This window comes from Hipposideros armiger, unplaced genomic scaffold (genome assembly GCF_001890085.2).
Source record: "Hipposideros armiger isolate ML-2016 unplaced genomic scaffold, ASM189008v1 scaffold_596, whole genome shotgun sequence".
NCBI lineage: Eukaryota > Metazoa > Chordata > Mammalia > Chiroptera > Hipposideridae > Hipposideros > Hipposideros armiger.
Genome location: NW_017731946.1, coordinates 1,011,531 through 1,032,440, shown reverse-complemented (window position 1 = coordinate 1,032,440; position 20,910 = coordinate 1,011,531). Strand labels below are relative to the sequence as shown.

General features: G+C 38.1%; 1 protein-coding gene across 3 annotated transcripts in view; it reads right to left on the bottom strand.

Annotated features, from left to right (window-relative positions):
* The window catches only part of CORIN (corin, serine peptidase), a 166,782-nt gene that overhangs the window by 85,757 nt on the left and 60,115 nt on the right, over positions 1–20,910 (bottom strand). For all 3 annotated transcript variants that reach the window (XM_019624614.1, XM_019624615.1, XM_019624613.1), the window contains exon 4: positions 11,230–11,437. In XM_019624614.1, the coding sequence (XP_019480159.1) occupies positions 11,230–11,437 (208 nt within the window). The remainder of the gene's footprint in view (positions 1–11,229; positions 11,438–20,910) is intronic.

The window sequence follows — 20,910 nt, the reverse complement described above, 5'->3', positions numbered from 1 at the left end:
TTCAGATAAGACCCCAGCCCTGTCCAACGCCTTGATTGTACCCATATAACAGACTCTGAGGCAGAGGCCCAGGTCACTCCCAGGTTCCAGATCCACAGAAACTGTGAGATACTAGATGTGTGTTGTTTTAAGCTGATAAATGTGTGATAATGTGTTATGTAGCAGTAGGTAACTAATACATGTTCTTTGGTATCTCACTTGGGCAGGGACATGCTACTGAGTTAATGATGTAATTCATTGGAAGAGCACCCAATCATGTTTTTAAAAGTATATTCCTAAATTTGTCGTTTCTAGGCTGAGCTGTTCAGTGAACAATGCTTACAAAGTCATAGTCAGAGGGCACTCCCAGAGCTGCAGAGTCTTTAAGAGAATGTTAATGCAAGGAAGGTGTTGCAAGATAATTTACTCCCATGTCCTCCTTTTACATTGTGAGGAATCTGAAACCTGAGAAAGAGATCTCATAGCCAGATACTGGGACTCCAGCCCAGTACTCCAAAATGTCTCCCCAGGCTGGCCCCTTGAGTCACAGATAGCACAGGAACACAAATCCACAAATGACACAGGAGCATGAATTCATCACCACTGGTGGGAAACAGAAAAACAACACATGGCCTGTTCTCTCTATGATGGACCAACAACATCAGCTTTCTCTGTCAGCACATTCTCGTGGCCTTAAGAGACCTCAGATGCGGAGTAAGAGAGATAAGAAAGAGGTTTCCTTGGTTTCCAGCTTCACTAGGCATGGAGATGGGAGAGTGTGCAGGTGACTGTTTGTACATGTCATTATCTCACTTAAGAAGAGAAATAATGGGAGAAGTCAGGGTATTTGGGAAGGGTCACATGGGTCTGAAACTCTTAAAAACCAGAACTGTGCCTGCCTTATTTTTCATTTGTAATAGCCATGGTTCCAGCAGGAAAGAAATGACCCACTGAAGTAGGATCCTTGCAGGGTATTTAACGAAAGGGGCACTTACAAATATGTTTGCAGGGTGAGTGCAGTATGCTGGGACAGGTTACTGTTAACATCTCCTAGACTTAAGGGACAAAGGGAAGAGGCAGTTCTTGGAACTGACAGAGAGCCACCTGGGAAGACTGCCTGATAGGAGCCATGGCCTCTGGCAAAGAAGAAACCAGGAAATCACTACTCAACCTGACTTTCTTCCTACACACTGATGTCCTGTTGGTGACTCCCATTGGCTGAGCCCCACGGGGAGCTAGAAAGTAGCCATTGTTGGAACCAATCAATGGGGAAGAGTGGGATGGAGGAAGGTGGGAAGTGGATATGGAGAAGTAAATGAGAAATGGCCAGCACACTGCTGCATGCCTCACACCTAGTGGGAGCTCAGCAAATATTTGTCAAGGGTAAAAGGCAATGGTGTGCAAGTAGATTGTTAAACTATTATTAGCTTGAAATCGTTTAGGTGTGTTTATACCACAGAATTCAGCAAATGCTACAAATGATCATTTTGTTTTGTTTTTCAGGGAGCCACTTTATCAGCACACCACTGGATGAAAGTATAAATCATGTCATCTCTTACAGAAGGAAAGCTGTTTTTATGTCCACTGAAATGAAAATTACTGCATGCACTTGAACCAGGTCAAGACATTATGTCAATATTAAGTCATTATCTCCCACACCCACACCCACTACTCCTCCTTTGGTATACATGATTTTCTTTGTGGTAATACCATCTACCCAAGTCTGCAAGTCCCAAAATCTTTGCCTCACACTTAATCTCACCATTCATATGCAATTAATCACTAAGTACTGTTAATTTTTCATCTTAAAACTTCCTCAAATCCATTTGTTCTCTCCCCATTTTGTGTTCTAGTAAAATTAAAACTAATTGTAGTTTCCCTAATATATTATAGATCTAGGCTGTTACTCTATCTGAAATGCCTTCTTTCTCCACCTTGTCCACATGACAAACTTCTATGCATCCTCCAAAACCCAATTCAGCTGTTACCTCCTCCATAGCAGTAGTCTTTCTAATAATGCCAGATGCAAACAGTTCTTCCTCTTTCTCTGTGTTACCCCCCACACCTTGTAAACTGATCACATTGTATAGCAATTTAATTGTTTTTATGTCTGTTCCCTGTTATGCCGAGTCCCATGAAAGCAGAACTGTGTTTTCTTCATCTCTACATCCCCAGCATCAAGCTATGTGCCTGGCAATATGTGCTAAACTATGTGCCAAGCACTAACGCAACAAGGGCTTGCTAAAGAAATAAATAAATTGAAGAACTTTCCTAATGTCCTTGTTGAATGAGCTGATGTCAGAAGCTGAGAGGGATCTCACTCCCAAGCTCTTACACATGCTTGACAAGACCTTCTACCCTCCCATATGTCTACCCCTTAACACTCACATCCTTACCAACAGTATCTGCTCGCGGGACTGACTCCATCAAACCCTCTTCCCACGTATGTCAGTTACCACAGGGCGCCCAGAACGAACGGGTCTCCCTCACCTTCTGGATTCCCACGTCCTCATGGATCAACTATAATCTTCTCAGTAAGGTTTTCCTGAATAACAAGCTGCTTAAAATTGCATCTCTTGCCACCAAACCCCACTCTTCCAAAGCTTCCTTGCTGGATATTGCCTATTGCGCTTATCACTATCTGATATACATGTATGTATGTATGTATGTATGTATGTATGTATGTATGTATGTGTGATCTATTTATTTGCTTATTGCCTATCTCCTTCCAATATAATATGAGCTCAATGAGGTCAAGGATTCTTGCTTATTTTGTTTGCTGATGTATCTCTGGTGTGTGCAGTCAACTGCATAAATATTTGTTGGAGAAATGAATGAATCACAAGCAGAGGATGACTGGGTGGCCTGCTGCGATTAAGCTGTCAGTAGCAAAGCTGGGAGCAGAGCCATCACCACCTAACTCCCAACTTAATGGGCTGTACAAGAGCTGACATCACCCCTGCTCCCCTAATCCCCTCCCCTTCAGGTCAGCAAATTCTACACATGCTATTCAATCTTGAAATAATTCCCACATAAGAGGAAAATGTCAGCAAAATTGCTATGGATAAAAACCCCACAGATTAATTGTCTCATATGCCAAGACCAAAATGTCATCCTTAAAATAGAGAAACTTGAGGAAAAACCAACAGATACACACAGCTAACTTAAGATGGGTGTGAATACTATGAAACCACACAACCGTCCCTGAAAGAAAATATAAAATTCTAACCAATGCAAACCTGACACTTGGCACACTTATCAGGGCCCATGGGATAGAGGATTAACAAATCACAAAAGAAACTTGCAATTGTTAAATGATGTTTGCAGCTGTTTTGATTTTTGCACATCATGAAATGACGCCTTGAATATGGATCTGTGAATAAATTGAATCACAAGTATTAAATCTAAGTTCTAGTCACATCTACGTAATACCAATGAATTATTAAGGAAAAACGTAAACAAACTGCTCCACTGAGTTTGAAATATATGTGCTTGAGACACTGTCAGTGACAAGTCAAGTCATTTTCAGAAAGATTTAAACTGTCATGGCCAGATTCTCTAGCTTTACATCCTTGTAAAATAAAAGAAATATGAGTAACCAGGCTGTATATTACCCACACTTGGAGCCATTTTGGCTCATAAAATGGAACCTTGCTTATCATTGGTTTTTTTATGTATAATGCCAAAAAGCAGACTAGATTACCCATGTTGCCTGAGGTTGAAAAGGGACTGTGATACACTTGACCACCTAAAGAACCAGGTAGCCAGCACTGGGGTGGCTAAAAAAGACTGCTGTTTCCAGGTTAGCAGGTAAAACCAGGGAAGTAAGCGGCAAATGACTTTCAGAACATTTAGTTGGTGATAAGAACAAAGCTTATCTTTTTTCCTTTGCCTACTGACCTATATAAATTTTTTAAAATTATAATTAGGAAACAATTATAATCTTGCAATGTTTTCATTTATTCCCAAATGGGACACAATAGAGTTCTTAGGACATAAATAAAATCTTTAGTAAAATAAATTAGCAGTATGTAATCATTCTCTATTTAGAAAAAAAATAATAAAATAAGCTTATGTTAACTTTATATAATTCCTGAATTCTTCAAAAAATTGTTTTAAATCAAGTTATGTTTTCCAACTAGCTTTTAAGATGATTTCAGGATTGACATAGGAGATTGGCACATGCTATCTTATAAAATAACATATTTAAGAACACAGTAAGCCTTCTAAAATTACATTATAGGCAGACAAATTTGTTACATTTTTACTAAAACATTATTAGTAAATTTCAACTCAAAAAAAAGTGGCAAAATAATGATGCAGTAGTAGAAATTGTGAGTATAAGTTGGATGGTGGAAGAGAAGCTTTCTAATTCTCGTATAACAGCTACTTTAAAAAATTTTCATTTCAATATCAACCTTGGTGCCATCTTGATTATTCAGCTAGAGGTCATCTCAGTATTATGGCCATCTTTAGTAATATGATGGAGTCAGAACAGGAAAACCATATCATCTGTGCATTTGAATGACAGGAAACTTGTATCATAACTTTAAATAATAAGAACTGGAGTACGGGCTCATTTTTCCAGGGAACTCTACTGCTTCTAAAAGAAATGAACAAATTCTGCCTTCCAAAAAGAAAAATTTAAATATCTCTTGTTTCTTTTAACATGTTTTTTCTTCCTCCCTGGTTGCTGAAACAAAAATATGCCTAGAACTTTTTTATTTACCTACCAGGATTTTAGCAAAAGTAAAACATTAAAAAATGAACATAAGGCGAATGGAAGATAGCAACATAGCAGAGTTCTTATCTTGATTTATTATCAAGATTTTAGAAGCAAAACTCACAGAATTAAGCATGAGAAGTACACATGGGGACAGAGCTTAACATTTGGAATTAGAATTTCTGTTTTCTACTAAGAACTACTTAACTCTGAGCATGCACCAAGCCATCCAAGACACACAGGTGTTCCACGCAGGTAATTTAGCACCTCCCCAAGGTGATACACTTTAAGTCTTTGTTTAACATTTATTTAGGTTAGAACCTGAGCATCAAAATAAAGAGAAAGGGTGCTTTGGGAATCAGGATCCTCATTTTCAAACCCCACTTGGCAAAGTAGAAGTCCTACAGTTAATTCAACCCATCCTTCCTGAAAGCAGTTGGGTGGCCACTTGTTGTTACTGGATACACTCTATGAGGTGTCAACACAGTCCCCAAAAAGCCCCCACTGGATTCTCTCATTATTATTCCCAAAGCAAATATAAAAGTATCCTTGAGAAAAGTTATGGTAAATTTAATTATTTTCATCATCTTTCATAATTTTATGAGCTCCTTTAATCAGTACCATTGGCCACTATGAATAGAACCTCCCCCTAATCTGATGGGAAACTCATTTATCAAAAGATGCTGGGCTCCTTGCTACAAGGTCTCCAGTAAGTTCTCATCAGTTGGTTTAAATAATTTCAGTGATAAAAACTCATCATTTCCTAAGACAACAATTCCATACATATACAACTTTATTATCCATGAAGGTCTTACTTTAGTTAAGTTAGAATGGACTTCTCTGTGACTTTTGATTATTGGTTTTATCTTTTCACTGTGGAAGCTTACAGAAAAGGTGTGCTCCCTCTTCCAGGCCATGGTCCAGACACATTAGAGGATGGCCAAGGTGAACCCTTGGGGCTTCACACCTCCAGGTCCCTCAAGTATTCTTCACAAGAACAGATTCTGAATCACTATGCTGGTCATTCTTCTCAGATGTCTTTTTATTGTTTTGTTTCTGTTTTTTATCTAAACCTTGAGTCTAAGATTTTCAACTAGAGCTGACCTAAAGTCTTTTTAATTGAGTGCATAGTGTCAATATTAGAAAGAAAGAACTGGGGCCCCAAGAGAATCCTCAGGAACAATCTAGTGCTTCCTGATCTATCAGGTCCAGGATTTTGACAGCTGGAGAAGAGCAAGTTAATGTATTTTAGCTGATTTTTCTGCCAACTGAAGCTCACTCAGAAGGAAGCTAAGTGATCTCTGGGAATATCACCTAAATAAATTTAAAATTGTAATTCACTTAATATATACATAGAATTTGATTTATTCATGAATTTTCAAGAGCATATCAATTATACTAAGCAATGTACAATCACATTCAACATATTTTGAACTCTCACATACCTAGACATTTAGGAGGGCTCCCTAAATGAAGAATTTATCTATGCATCCATTCCTACAAATATTTACTGAGTACCTACTATGTGTTGGGCATTGTTGTGAACACTGAGTATACAATGATGTACAAAGTCAACAGGTTCTCTGCCACTGTGGAGTTTATAAAGTAATGTACAAACAAGAAAAAAGGGCCATAGCCATGCTGCAGTGAAAGATAACAGGAGAACTACTGGGGGTGATCAGTGTGAGGCGATAGATCCTTCAAGGCAAAGGGGACAGCATGTGCAAATGAAGCGGGAAAGACATTGGCATTTTTGAGAAACAGAAAGGTCAGAACAGCTGGGGCAGGGCTGATGACACTGAGCAAGGAAGGCTTCAAAAGCACAGTGAAGAGTTTAGCTTGTAATCTAAGCCTAATGGGAAGCTCGAGAAAGAGTAGAGGCAGGGGAATGACATCATCTAATTTGTGTTTTGAAATCATCACTTTGGCAGCTAAACGGAAAATGGATTAGCAGGCGGGGAGAATGAGAAACACATGCAAATCTTGCATTTCTGAAAGAGGCTGATGAAGTTTAGACCCTCTCAGAAACTCAAACATTTTCTTTGACTACCATATTAATAATAGTAGTTGCTATTTATGGAGAAGTCACTGTGTGCCAGTGTAGACCATGTACGAGCACTTTAAGTAAAGCGTTGTTTAATACACACAAGCAAACCCCATGAAGTGGATATTATCAGGGTCTTCACAGAGATGAAGAAACAGGGTCAGCAAGGTTAACTAGAGTGCCCACGGTGTTATAAATGACAACTGGCAGAGCTATGGTTTGAATCAGGTTTTATCTGTCCCCAAACGTTCAAGCATATTCCCTGCAGTTGCCAGATTAAATTTTCTAATCTCCAGTGATCATACGTCTTTGAGGAAAAGTATAATGCTTTTGAAGAAGCACATTTGGAGAAACTCATTTGGTCCTCACTACAATCCTATAGGGATCAAGTACACTACAGAGAACTGTCCTGCAGTTACCACATTTCAGATGCAATCTTTAATCACTAGTCATCCGACTAGATAAATAATTTCTATTTATTTCCACAGATATTAAGAATTTCTACTAAGGACCCAGCAGCAAATCAACACACCAGAGGGAAAGATGGATAGCAAAACATGTCAAGTGTTTAATGTTAAGGCCTCATTTCATAAGCAGAGTTTCTCTGCAAAGTTTTAGAAGATGTGAGTAGGGTGATGACAACAAGCAGGGCCTCCTGGGTGTCTTCTAGAAGCAAAGCCAAGGCTTGACTTTCCAGGCTAAATTAACCTCCTTCCAGCTTTGATCAAGTTATAGGCCTATTATGCAACAAGGTGGGAAAAGAAGATAGTTATACATCAAAAGCACAGGGCTGCAATACCGGCTACCTCTTTCAAACACAGAGATCTCAGTGTACCTTGTGTATCAAAAGTCATCTAGAAACTTTTGTTATTCTATAACACTTGCCCAGGAATTGTGAATTCACCTCTAACTACTTGCTGATATTTTTAAGCTCTTCCTCTAACTCACAACTTTTTGGTGTCAACCCAAATGGTTTATCAGCTAAATCTCAGTATTTTGAGGTACATTTCACAGAATCCATATAAATAATACTCCACTTCAATCGTCCTATGTTCTAGTATATGATACACACATTTATTAAGTGCAACCTAGTCTAAAGTAGACATTGTTAAAGTTCATTGTTATATAATATAGTTTTAATGAGATCTCAAAGGAATCAAGTTAAAAACTAACATTTATACATCCCACTATATCTTTTCAAGTTAATTTTTTTTAAAGATTTTATTAGGGAATTGGGGGAGAGGAACAGCATTGGGGAATCAGGGGAAGGGGAACAGACAAGTTGCTGTCCTTTTGTTCTTCAGTCTAGTTGGGGAGGATGTCATTTCACTGGCCCATGTTGGTATTATCATTGCACTATTCCCAGGCAAGGCAGTCGCTCACTGGCCATTGGACGGCTGCTCATAGCAACTCATGGCAGCTCAAGAAAGCGCGTGCCAGCTACCGGCCAGCCCCACTGCAGCCTACGCCATCACCAAGTGACTCACGGCAGCCCAGCTCCAGGTTGAGCTGTTGTTCACCATCTTAGCTGTACAGGGCACAGCATCACTGGCCCTCATGTGGGATCCCAGCCGGGGCCCTGATGCTCAGAGCTGACGTTCCAAGCCAACTCCTAACCAACGCGCCACTCAGCTGGCCCTAAGTTAAATTTTAAGTGTTACTAAGTAGCTATTTTCTCTAGGATAGAATATATGTTATTCTCCATTATTTAAATAGTAGAGAAAGTTAGTATAAACGTATATACAATTGTGCAATGTAAGAAAAATATGTTCAACTTTAGAATTGTTTCCCATAATACTTTTTACTTTTCTCAACTTATTTTGCATATTAAATTTAGCTTGAAGGTCCCATGCACATCATACATGACAGTAGGAACCAACTTGGCTGAAAGTGTAATTATAAAATTAAATATGATAATAAATGTAATGACGAAAAATAGGATAAGTCCCCCAAGGACACCTGAAAACTGACTATGAATCATTATCCATTATAACAGAAAATGGAAAACTCTCACATGAGAGCATTTCTCAGGATAAACCAGGTCAGGAGGAAAACAAATTTCACCTAAAAGTACCCTGAAGACCATGAGCAGCTTAACTAGAATTTTGCAACTAATTTAACTGAGAGTAGAGATTAAATTATTATAAGAAGGATGATCAAAATGAAATAAGAGTTTCCTGGAAGCTGAATGCACTCTCTTTCATTATCTTATTTATGCACACAAAGGAGCCCATAGAAAAATTAAAGCAAAGAGATGTAACTGAAATTGTTTGAAAGTAGTCAGAAACATAATAGAATCCAGGTCCAGCAGCCTTGAGTGCTCTACCTAATTTTCTATTAATCCATATAGTATTCTACATTTTTTTCCCCAACCCTTCAATACTTAGCATATGTTATAAATACTTTTTGTGCTCTCAATTTTATTAGTACATCCTGTTCTTTTCAATCCACTACTTGATAACTATTGCTGACATCTACTGAGCTGTTCTTAAAAGCAAAGGCACTGTTCCAAGCTCTCTCTAGCAGTTAATCCTCACGTGAACTTGGTAAAGTAAATACAACTATTATCTCCATTTTACAGATGAAAAGGCTGAGACAGATGTGTGGCTCCACAGCCTGCTGCTTTCTCAGTCACTGCAGTGCGTCCAGTGGTGCTCTCCCCGCACCCCCCGCCCCAAAGATATGTCCATGTCCCAACCTCTGGGACCTCGAATGTGACCTTATTTGGAAAAAAAGGTCTGTGTGGATGTAATTAGGTTAAGGACTTTGAGATAATAAGGTTATCTTAGGTGTCAGGATGGACTCTAAATCCAATGACATGTGTCCTCATAAGAGACAGAAGAGATGACACAAACACGCTGAAGAGAAAGCACGTGGAGATGGAAGCAGAGACTAGAGTGACACGGCCACACATCAAGGAATGCCTGCAGTCACCAGGAACTGGCAAAAGAAGGAAATGAGTTTTCCCTTGGCAAGCCCCAGAAGGAACATGCCAGATTTGGAACTTCTAGCTTCCAGAACTGTGAGAGAATAAAATGCTGTTGTTTAAGCCATCAGCTTGTAGTAATTTGTAACTACAGCCCTAGGAAACTAACATGATCACCCTGTCATACTGCCACCATTCTAGGAACACAGGGGGCCTCTTCACTACCCTCCATAGTTTGATCCCCATTAGGAAAGACCTACCAGAGCTTCTCTCTCTTTCTACTATGAAAGCACCCTCTGCAAATGGTTCTTTCCAGCAAAACGTTTTCCTGAATGCTGCATCTGCTAATAATTCTTTACTTACTTCTACAATTCAGACTCTATTGTTTCTATTCTACCTAGTCTTTATTCTACGGCAATGCAGGCATTTTCCAGTTAAAATAGTAAATGGTTTTGCTCTATTAAAAACACATTTTGCACATTAATTAAATTAGTACAAATAACATGCAATCTTAAAATTGAAAATGCAATTCACTCTAACATTACTATTCTGAAAACTTCCTAACATTTTAATTCAGAGAATAATTGATGTTATATGTGATAATGTATTTTAGCACATGCTTTGAAAACATGTGTATTTAGGATTTCAAATAGTCCATGACATACTTTAATTTACTCTTATTGAAAATTATTTCTAATCCTATTCAATATTGTGCTGCATAGCCTCTCTTTGTCCCTCTGCCTCTGTCCTTCACCCTCCTTGCCCTGTTGAGTTCCAGTGCTGACCATGAAAATTACCCAGCATCTCATCCATACCTAATTTAGGGGATGAGATACGGGACTTTTGAGCTGATGATATTTAGATGAGATTTTGGACCTTATCTTTTGAGCTCAAATTAATTGCATGCCCAATGGTTGTTGGTGAGTTCAGTTGGCAGGAAACCCTGGCAGATGGGAGGGCAGGAGGAGAGTGAGGTCAGGGTCTTTAATTCTTCTTCTCTCTCCCTGCAGGACTTAAAGGGTGGGCAGTGGCTGTGCTCCTCCTGGGGTTGCAGCACGTGGCCTGTCAGGAGACCCCTCACCCCCATCTACAGCTCTCCCCCTTTTGTCCCTTCAAAGCATGGGTGGTGGAACTGCCTCCCCCTATCCTGAGACCCTGGTGCCTCCCATCACTTACTTGTTCTCTTAATCCTAACCACACCTCCATAAATAGTCCTTTCAATAAACTCTTTTCAATCACGCCTTTGAGTATGCTGTCTGTCTTCTGCCAGACCCTCACTGAAATAGCTTAGCTACTGAGTATCCCAGCTGATAGCATCAGTCTAACATCCTGAATAATTTATTCCCATAAATAAAATTAGTCCAGCTTTTCAAAAGTTTTGTAGCTTAAAAGGATTACAACTGGCTATGACTGGTGTGGGTTTTTTTTTCTTATTTTCTTTTTTTCTCCTTTAACAACAACAAAAACCAAACGTGGTAGCTTGGGATAATTTTGTTCTTCTCAGACACTTCTGCTACAATCGACTCTTATCACTAAGTGATTTTGGTTCCAAAATACCTGTCATCACCATCATCGATGCACTCAGGGAAGACCAGGCTACAGCCAAAAAGCATGATATGTTGATAGCAACTGAGGCGATGGAGGTACGTGAAGAATTTGAGGAGCTTCTCCATTTCCGTGTTTTTGACAATTGAGGAGAGAGGTATTAGCGTGGTGTGGTAGGGCAGCATCTGACACTGGCTGTGGGTGATGTTCACACAGGCACCTGAGAAGTCAAGATAATTCCATTTAGAAGCAGACACATCACAATTACATGTTCACAAACTCATTTGATATGATGGGTTAATGTGTTCATAAAATATGTTCTTTAAATAAGCATGATCTACAGACACATATATACATACATATATGTCTTTGTGCCTGCACGCATGTGAATGTGTATGATAATGAAATCAAGCTACTTATATTCACAGAGGAAGAGCATTTGGGTCCTGGGAAAATGTGTGGAAAAATACACTCACACCTAGCTGGTGGGCATATAAATAGGCGATCACTGTTTTGGATCACAGCTGGGCAAGGCACTATGTATCCAAAACCTTTTACAAATGCATATCCTTTGAAACTGTAATATCATTTCTAAAAAGTTATCCTAAGGAAATAATTGTGATTGTGAACATGGATTTAACTACAGGGATCTTTATCACTGCATAGTTTACAATTTTTTAGAAGATAGAAGTCATCTAAGCATTCAACAAAGGGAATTGGTTTAAAATATTATGGAACATACAATAGAATACTTAACTTAGCTATCTGGAAGATGCTTTGACTATTTAATCATATAGAATGATGGTTACAATATAATATATAACAATAACAAGTCACAAAACAATTTGTATACCATGGTACTGTTTTTAGAAACATGATTATGCAAGGATTTCCAAGTCCTGACTATGTCACCAGTTCAGAGTCAGTTCAGAGCCTCAGATTTCATTTTCTTTCATAGCTGGTTCTTCTCCCGGGCCCTACCACCTCCACAGCCTTTCCTTCTTCATCCCATAAACGTTCATGGTTGGTCTGATATAAATCAAAATATTAATATGATTCCAGATGATGGGATTTTAGGAGACATCTTTTTCTTTTTTAAAATTCTGTATTCTCTTATTGATTTATATAAAGATTATTACTTTTATTATTAATAACAAGAATTGAAATTTTGGTCATTGTTTAAGCAAGTTACTATTTAAAAGCAGACTCTTCAGGCTTTAGACATGTAGTGGAAATACTAATTTTAATTCTTTTGGAGAGGAAGAGCGAGAAGGGAAAGAAGTTCAACCAGAAAGGAAACATCTCTTCAGATCACTGTATAACTCCCAGTCAAAAAAGCGAAGAGAAAAACCTCGCCAAACCAGAGGCCAAGTCCATTTTAATGATAACGTTAAAAAAGAAGGTTGCCTCTCTGATCAAATTGCCAAACTAACCCTTTAGTCTGTAATACAGAATAAATAAATACATCCTATCACAGAAAGATTCCCAACCTCCTTTTCTGATTGATTCATTCATTCAGATAGATCACCACAAATATCTGGTCATGGTCTTCTGCAGTCTATGTCTAAGTACACTTCTTAACCTCACATTTCTTTCAAACCTCTCTGAAAACCACCCCTGCCCTACAGGGATTCTTTCCCCCAAATGACCAGATTTTAGCCATTAGCTCAAGAGTCTTACACTTCAAGACACAATTCCCCATTGTTATATAATATTTATTGATCATCCAAAACCTGCTGAACTCAGTGTGGCATGATCAAAACATTGTTCCCACTTTGAAAGGCAAGCAATGACATGCAGAATTTCTCTGTATGCTAAACCCTAGAATAGACACGGCAAAAAAATTTAAGGGCACACGGTATTTTTTACCTCATCAAGCTCAAGATACAAAAATGGGAGAAAAAAATTAGACACAAGAAAAAAAGTCCACATTAAAATATGCAGACAGAATACAAATAGACACATATATACATGAATTCGACTTTGGTGAGTGGTCAGGTAGGGAGTTCTGGGCAAGTTTCATGAATATGATACTCAAGTCATTTAGTGAGGGAAGTCAATACACATTTCAGTGTGGTAGAACATTACAGACAGAGAAAAACTTACATTTCAAAATGATATGATTGTAAGTATGGTGTTACAAGAGAGACACTTGCTTATAAAAGCTGAGAGTAAAATTTTCTCCATCAAAAATACAAATTCATTTGTGGAAATTTCAATCTGAAGAAAACATTTGCCGATAACCAGCCTTGTGTCAGACACCATAACAGGTACTCAGATTGCCTCATTCACAATTATGTCATTTTCACAACCCAGTAAAGTGATATCATAACTATATCATACATGAGCAAACTCAATTTCAGGAAGGCTAAGACATCTGCCCAGAAGAACATAGTTATTATGTGGAAATTCCAGATCTTCAAACCTATATCTTCTGAGTAACTTCCATTTGCAGTCATGTTAGATGAATGCAGAGGGGGTTATTATGTTAAAAACACTTATCAAAGAAGATAATTCCTAACACTCTTTGAGAAAAACAGGCTAAAAAGCATATAATGATATAACACAGGATCTGCATTTTTATTCACAGATAATACACCCATGTATACTGACCACATGTTATAATTCATTTTAAATTAGGTTATTTTCTTTAGGAGTCATCAGCTTTGGGGTTTATATACTTAATGATAAACCAAATTTGAAACAATGAGATGACCAAAAGCCTCATTCATCTTACCTAGCCAAAGAAAACAGAAAACAGTGAATTTTAAGAGATCATTTGAAAAGTACAATATAATGAGGAAAATTGCACTTTGGTTGTGAGTGTGAGTTGTGCAAAAAAAAAAAGAAAAAGATATTTCCCCCTCTAAAAACAGCTTCCCTTGGGAAAAAAGAACCTATACTCAGAAAATGATTAATACAATAGTATGAAACCTTAAAAATTAGTCTCAAAATAATTGGTATAGACATAAGTAATAATATCTTATATTTGTATAATGGTTTTCTAAAGTTTTCCAAAGCACTGACACATTATAAAATTTAATCTTAAAAATATAATGCATATCCTCTTGTTGCAAATGAAGAAACGAAGGCTCTCATAGGAAAGTAGGTAGGTAGGTAGGTAGGTAGGTAGGTAGATAGGTAGAACGATGATGAATGGATGGAAGACTGGATGGACAAATAGATAGGTAGGCAAATAGACAAAAAGTGATTTGCAGAAGGATACATCCTCATTAACACAAGTGAGACTGATACACAGGTCTTCTCTTTCTTAGGACAGCATCTTCCCATTTTTTCGCACAGCAAACACCAAAGAAATTCAAAACAGCAAGAATTTAATGTAGGGTGAATGATTAGGGAATTTGTAATGACGAGGAAGAGCTCATTTTGCTGCTTGAAAGATATAAGGTCTGGATTGGCAGGGAGTGTATGTACTACTGTTAGAGAAAAATAACTAAAAGCACTAAGAATCATAATGACATGTCACAAAACCATTGAAAAACTTGATTCTGGGTAGAAGACTTTAAACTTTGCTAAGAATTTGCTCATAGACCACAAATATAAAAGGAAATTACTCTTTAAGACTCGTGACCTCAAATCTTCAATATTCAAGTAACTGTGTAAATTTCCTATCATCCCTTCTGCCTCAGCATGGCTGTCAAATATTACCTTTTCCTAGAATTGTCTTTGAAACATAATTCTAGTGTTGTATTTTGCACATTCTCATCAGGGGCAATCAGTTTTCATAAGCCAGCTACACACTGTGCACCATGCAGAGCCACTTCTCTGTGGGGAAAGGAAAGGGTACATTTAGAAATGGACTCATTTATTGTTGCTATTCCATCTAACTTGGTTTTCATAGGGTAGAGAAAAGAGGGGAAAGTTTGTTTTTCTTTCCAGAGAACTTCTTACTGAGTCTAATAGAAAGTATAATAGAAGTCAGAGGTGCTATGCAAGAATGTGTAAAAGATACAATGAAGTAATTAATGATAGCATTCACATTGGTATCATACTCAAATTGTATGTCTTCTCTTAAATAAGCATTACTTCAAATGCGGGAATAGAAAGGTAAAGTTAGAAATAGATCTGAAGAAAAAATATGCTTCTTGATGTAATGTATCTCTGGTAAAACAGAAATATTTATTCTTATTAACTCCTTAATTCTAAAACACCATTGCTAATAAGACATGATTTAATAACAAATAACAAATTTTCAGAGTAGGCATTGATTATAAGACAGGTTCCAATTTGAGAAAAAGTTAACATATGAAAATAAAATGCTGCTAGGAGTTGAGATAAGTCATTGAATTTGTTTTGTTTTCTTAATCTGACTCAATAATTTCTAGATCAAATTGGGGGTTTTTCTACTCATATCACACTGCTAATATTTCTAGACACTAGAATTAGGAAGGAAAGATGGTCTGTATAAGAGTTTTCTGTATGTTCATTTGGAAATTATGATACATTCTGTTTTTTCTACTTCTAAGATTAGATAATGTGGAGTCAGAAATTTGTATTCATATGCTTTTTTAATGCAAAAATTAACAAGAATAAATGGTTTACTTTTCTAAACTAATGTACACTCAATCAAATGTTCTGAGTAGCTGATCTTAAAATGATGATACCTGGATTTCCAGTCAAGGTGGCAGAGTAGATAAACGCTGTGCTTGCCTCTTCTCATGACCACATCAAGATTATTAATACACCCAAGCTACAGAACAACCATCATTGAGAATTGCCTGAAGTTTAGCTGAACAGATCATACAACTAAGGATATACAGGAGAAGCCACCTTGAGACTGCTGGAGGGGCAGAGACATGGACAGGGCTGGTTTCACACCCACATCCATGTGGTGGTTAAAAATCAGGACGGATATCTCAGCTGCAGAGGTCCCCCTGAAGAAGTGAGGGATCCCAGCCCCACACAAGGCTCCACAACCCAGGGTTGTAGTGCTGGGAAGAGAAGTCCTCATAACTTCTGGCTGTGAAAACTAGTGAGGATTGTGGCTGAGAAAGATGGAGGAGAGCTGGAGTCCCAGGCGCTCCTCTTAAAGGGCCCATGCACGGACTCACTAATGGAATTGCTAGTACTGATCTCTAGAGCTTGGGCATCAGCTTAAAATATGCCAGGGACATACACAGAGAAAATGAATTGTCTGGCTTCAGGGTGGGTTGGAGGGGCAGCCACCTCCTAGACAAAAGTACTGGCAGAATCCATTACTCCTTTGTTGAGCCCTTTCCTGTTCTGGTGTGCAGACATAGGCAGCTGCTATATCTGAGTCTGCATTGACCTGGCTAACATTGTTCACTTTTCCCTCGTGATTCCCTGAGACCCTGCCCCATCCAACTTGTGGGCATATCCAAGCCGCTTTCAGTGGCTTTTCCATACAAACAGCTTCTCTTGGCTCATGCTGTGGACTTTCTTAAAATCTCTCAAAGGTTCACAAGACCCAAACAAGCAGCATCTGGACTTGGCATGCCCCACAGTTATTGCTGAGCAGCCCTAAGCCTGGCACTAGTAGTGAGAGCTCGCCTCAGTTCATGGCTTGGCCTCTCAAAGCACCTCCAAGCTTAATGCAGGTGGTGGCCATTTGCAGATTGCTTTGCGGCTCATTTCAGGTGGCCCCAGGGAGGGCACAGTCTGCTATGAAACTTGGCCTGTGGCAGGGCTCATCCCCAGCAGGCCAGTGGGCCAGAACGCCTGGTGGCCAATTTCAGACCAAGCTGTAGCACCATGTGGCTGCCGCTAAGGTTAGCATACCCAAAGGATAGACTGGGCAGGCACCAGAGCCCTGCTAAAGTGAATCCTGCTCTGTAGGGTCAGCCCCTGCACAACAACTCCTCCACTGTATTCATGGCCAGTCCTTAGTGAAAAATCAGCCCGAGGGTCAGTCTCTTCCATTGGCATGCAAATAGCAACCAAGGCTCAAGTACAAGAGGAGGGCACACACAACCCACACAAGGGACACACCTGGAGCACCTGGCTCAGGTGACCAGGGACACTGTGCCACTGGGCCCCACAGTATACCTACCACATAAGGTGTCTCTACTAAGACAAGGAGATATAGCAGTTCTACCTAATACATAGAAACAAACACAGGAAGGCAGCCACAATAGAGAGACAAAGAAACGTCCCAAATGAAAGAACTGACCAAAGCTCCAGAAAAAGAACTAAACAAAATGGAGACAAGCAATCTACCATACGCAGAATTCAAAACATTGGGTATAACACTACTCAATGCTATCAGTGAGAACTTCAACAAAGTGATAGGAAACATAAAAAAAAAAAACAACAACAAAAAACAGTCAGAAATGAAGAATAAGGGGCCAGCCGAGTGGCTCAGTTGGTTAAGAGCTCACTCGAGAGTGCAAGCTCTGAGGAACATTGTTACCGGTTTGATTCCTGGCTCAAGCTGAGTTGCCACTTAGCTGCCAAAAGGTGGCGGATGGCTCAGCTAAAAAAAAAAAAAAAAAGAAAGAAAAGGAAGAATACAATATCTGAAATAAAGAATATATGAGAGGGAATCAAAAGTAGATTAGATGAAGCAGAAGATCAAATCAACAATTTAGAAGATAAAGCAGCAGAAAACACCCACTTAGAACAGCAAAAAGAAAAAAGAATTAAAAAAAAATGAGGATAGTTTAAGGGGCTTCTGGGACAACATCACATGGACCAACATTCACATCATAGGGGCATCAGAAGGAGAAGAGAGAGAGAGCAGGAAATTGAAAACCTATTTGGAGAAATAATGATGGAAAACTTCCCCAACCTGGACAAGGAAATAGACATACAAGCTCAGAAAGCACAGACAGTCTCAAAGAAGATGAACCCAAAGAGGCCCATACCAAGACACATCATAATCAAAATGCCAAAGCTTAAAGACAAATATAGAATTTTTAAAGCAGCAAGAGAGAAGCAATTAATTACTTACAAGGGAGCTCTGAGAAGACTGTCAGCTGACTTCTCAACAGAAACTTTACAGGCCAGAAAGGATTGGCATGGAATATTTGAAGTGATGAAAAGCAAGATTACCCAGCAAAGCTATCAATTAGAATCTAAGGACAGATAAAGGGCTTCCCTGACAAGAAAATGCTAGAGTTCATCACCACCAAACCAATATTACAAGAAATGTTAAAGGAACTTCTTTAAGAAAAAGAAGGAAAAAAAATAAAGACAAAAAAGATGAATAATAAAATGTCAATAACTATATGTCTATTAACAATTATTTTAAATGTGAATGGATTAAATGTTCCAATCAAAAGATAAGGTGTCTGAATGGATAAGACAGAAAGACCCTTACACATGCTGCCTACAAGAGACTCACTTCAGAAACAAAGACACACACGGACTAAAAGTAAAGGGATGGGAAAAGATATTTCATAAAAATGGAGACAAAATAAAACAAAAAGCTACAGTAGCAATACTTATACCAGACAAAATAGACTTAAAAACAAAGGCTATAACAAGAGACAAAGAAAGACCCAGTAATCCCACTTCTGGGTACTTATCCTAAGAAACCCAAAACACTACTTCAGTGGGACATGTGCATCTACATATTCATTGCAGCATTATTTACAATAGTCAAGATATGGAGGCAACCTGGGTGTCCATCAATGGATGAATGGACAAATTGTAGGTGGTACATATATACAATAGAATATAACACAGTCATAAAAAGGATGAAATCTTGCCATCTGCAACAACAAGGATGGACTTAGAGGGTATAGAGCTGAGTGGAGTAAGTCAGATAGAGAAAGACAAATGCCATATGATTTCACTTATATGTGGAATCGAAAGAACAAAATAAACAAACAAACAAAACAGAAAAGATTCATAGATACAGAGAACATTTTGATGGTTGCTGAATGGGAGGAGGGTTGGGGAGTGGGTGAAAAAGGATAAGGGTAAGTACAAATTGGTAGTTACAAAAGAGTCATGAGGATGTAAAGTATAGCAAAAAGAATATAGTCAGTAATATTGTCATAACTATGTATGGTGTTGGATATGTACTAGATTTATCAGGATGATCATTTCATAAGTTATGTAGATATCTAATCACTATGTTGTACACCTGAAAATAATATAATATTATATGTCAACTGTAATGAAAAATAAAAAAATTATTAAAGTAAAAAAAAAATAATGATACCAATAGCCAATCTTATTTAGAAAACCAGTTTGGTAGTGATTAAGAGAAAAAACAAACAAAACATGCTGGTTCACTTACTAGACATTTCTGCACTTTTTACATTAATTATTTTTACAACACTCACATTCTCTGTCCTCCTTAATTACAAATGATCTCATTTTCAATTGGGGCAATCTACTAAATATTTGTATTTGATTTAGACTTACACAGAATTTATTTCAACAGTGGGTTCTTGTAAAAACCCCTTAAAATCAAATAAAAATTTGTTTTTAAATAGAAGCAAACAGTATCTAAACCATAATGATTATATCACACAACATTGTTACTTGACAGGAAAGAACTTCTCAAATTAAAAATAATGAAGCATCAACTTTCTAAAGTACTTTGCTATTTTTTGTCTAATAACATAACAGGAAACTTTGGTAACTTTGTTGACTTCCTATGTACAACTGCACATTTAATTGAAGGGCTACTAGTAAGAATTCCATTGCATCAAGGGGCAATATTTTATCAGAGCACAGTTGGTTTGTCGTAATTTACCTAAATTGACTCATTTTAACTCATAAATTTGCTTCACAGGACTCTCTTGTGGATGACATTTTGTTTTTCTCTTCCAGATCCTGAGAATTTGATGGGGTTGTAAAAGAAAGTTCTGTGTACACAGCCTTTCCAGTGGTTTGGGAAGAAAGTTCATGACAGAGCTGGCCTTTTTAACAAATTTTCATTTTTCATTCCTCTCATCCAGTCTATCTGTAATTTTGTTGCTGCTTCCCAGATGATATCTTTTATTCCCTCCCCCTTAGGTTAAATTCTAGCCTTTTTATGGTTCAACTGTTTGGAGCCATCTCACATTCATCACTTGTATCTGCATATTTTTATCTTCATTATTTACAGAACAACTATTGTTCCTCGGCCCTTTCACATACATCAGCTCATTTGCCCTCTTAGCAAGTTACTGTTTCACAGCTGAGGAAACAAGGTTCAGTAATTTCCTGCAAAGATTTGTGCAGCTAATAAACAGTAACAGCAAGTCATTCCACCCCAAATCCAAGGACCTTTCCTCCAACACTTGTCCCCATAATCCAAACATTATAGTTAAAGGCATCTTCTCACTTGGATTTATACCACTATGGGTTGGGCCCCATGAGTTCCACAGAGGCAGATGGGATCTTCCTCACTGCTCATTCAACAAATATTTATTGAGCTCCTATTCTATTCCAAGTATTGCTCATGAGGCAGAGTAAAGTATACCATGTAGCACAAAGTGCCTGCACTTATGGAGCTTATAGTCTAGTCGGGGGAGATTGAAAACAAGCAAATGGTGTTTGGCATTGATACACAAAGTCATAACCTAATGCTCAACAAGAACCAAAGAAGCAGGCATGCCTCCTTGAGGAAAGACTAACATCACAATAAATCTATTCTCATTAGCACAAATGAAGTACTATTAGTTTTTAAGGTGAATTCCTCCTCTAAGTAATAGACCAGAACTAAATATTTAAGCAGCATAAATATAAAATTCAGGTTCCAAGAAGCAATTTGAC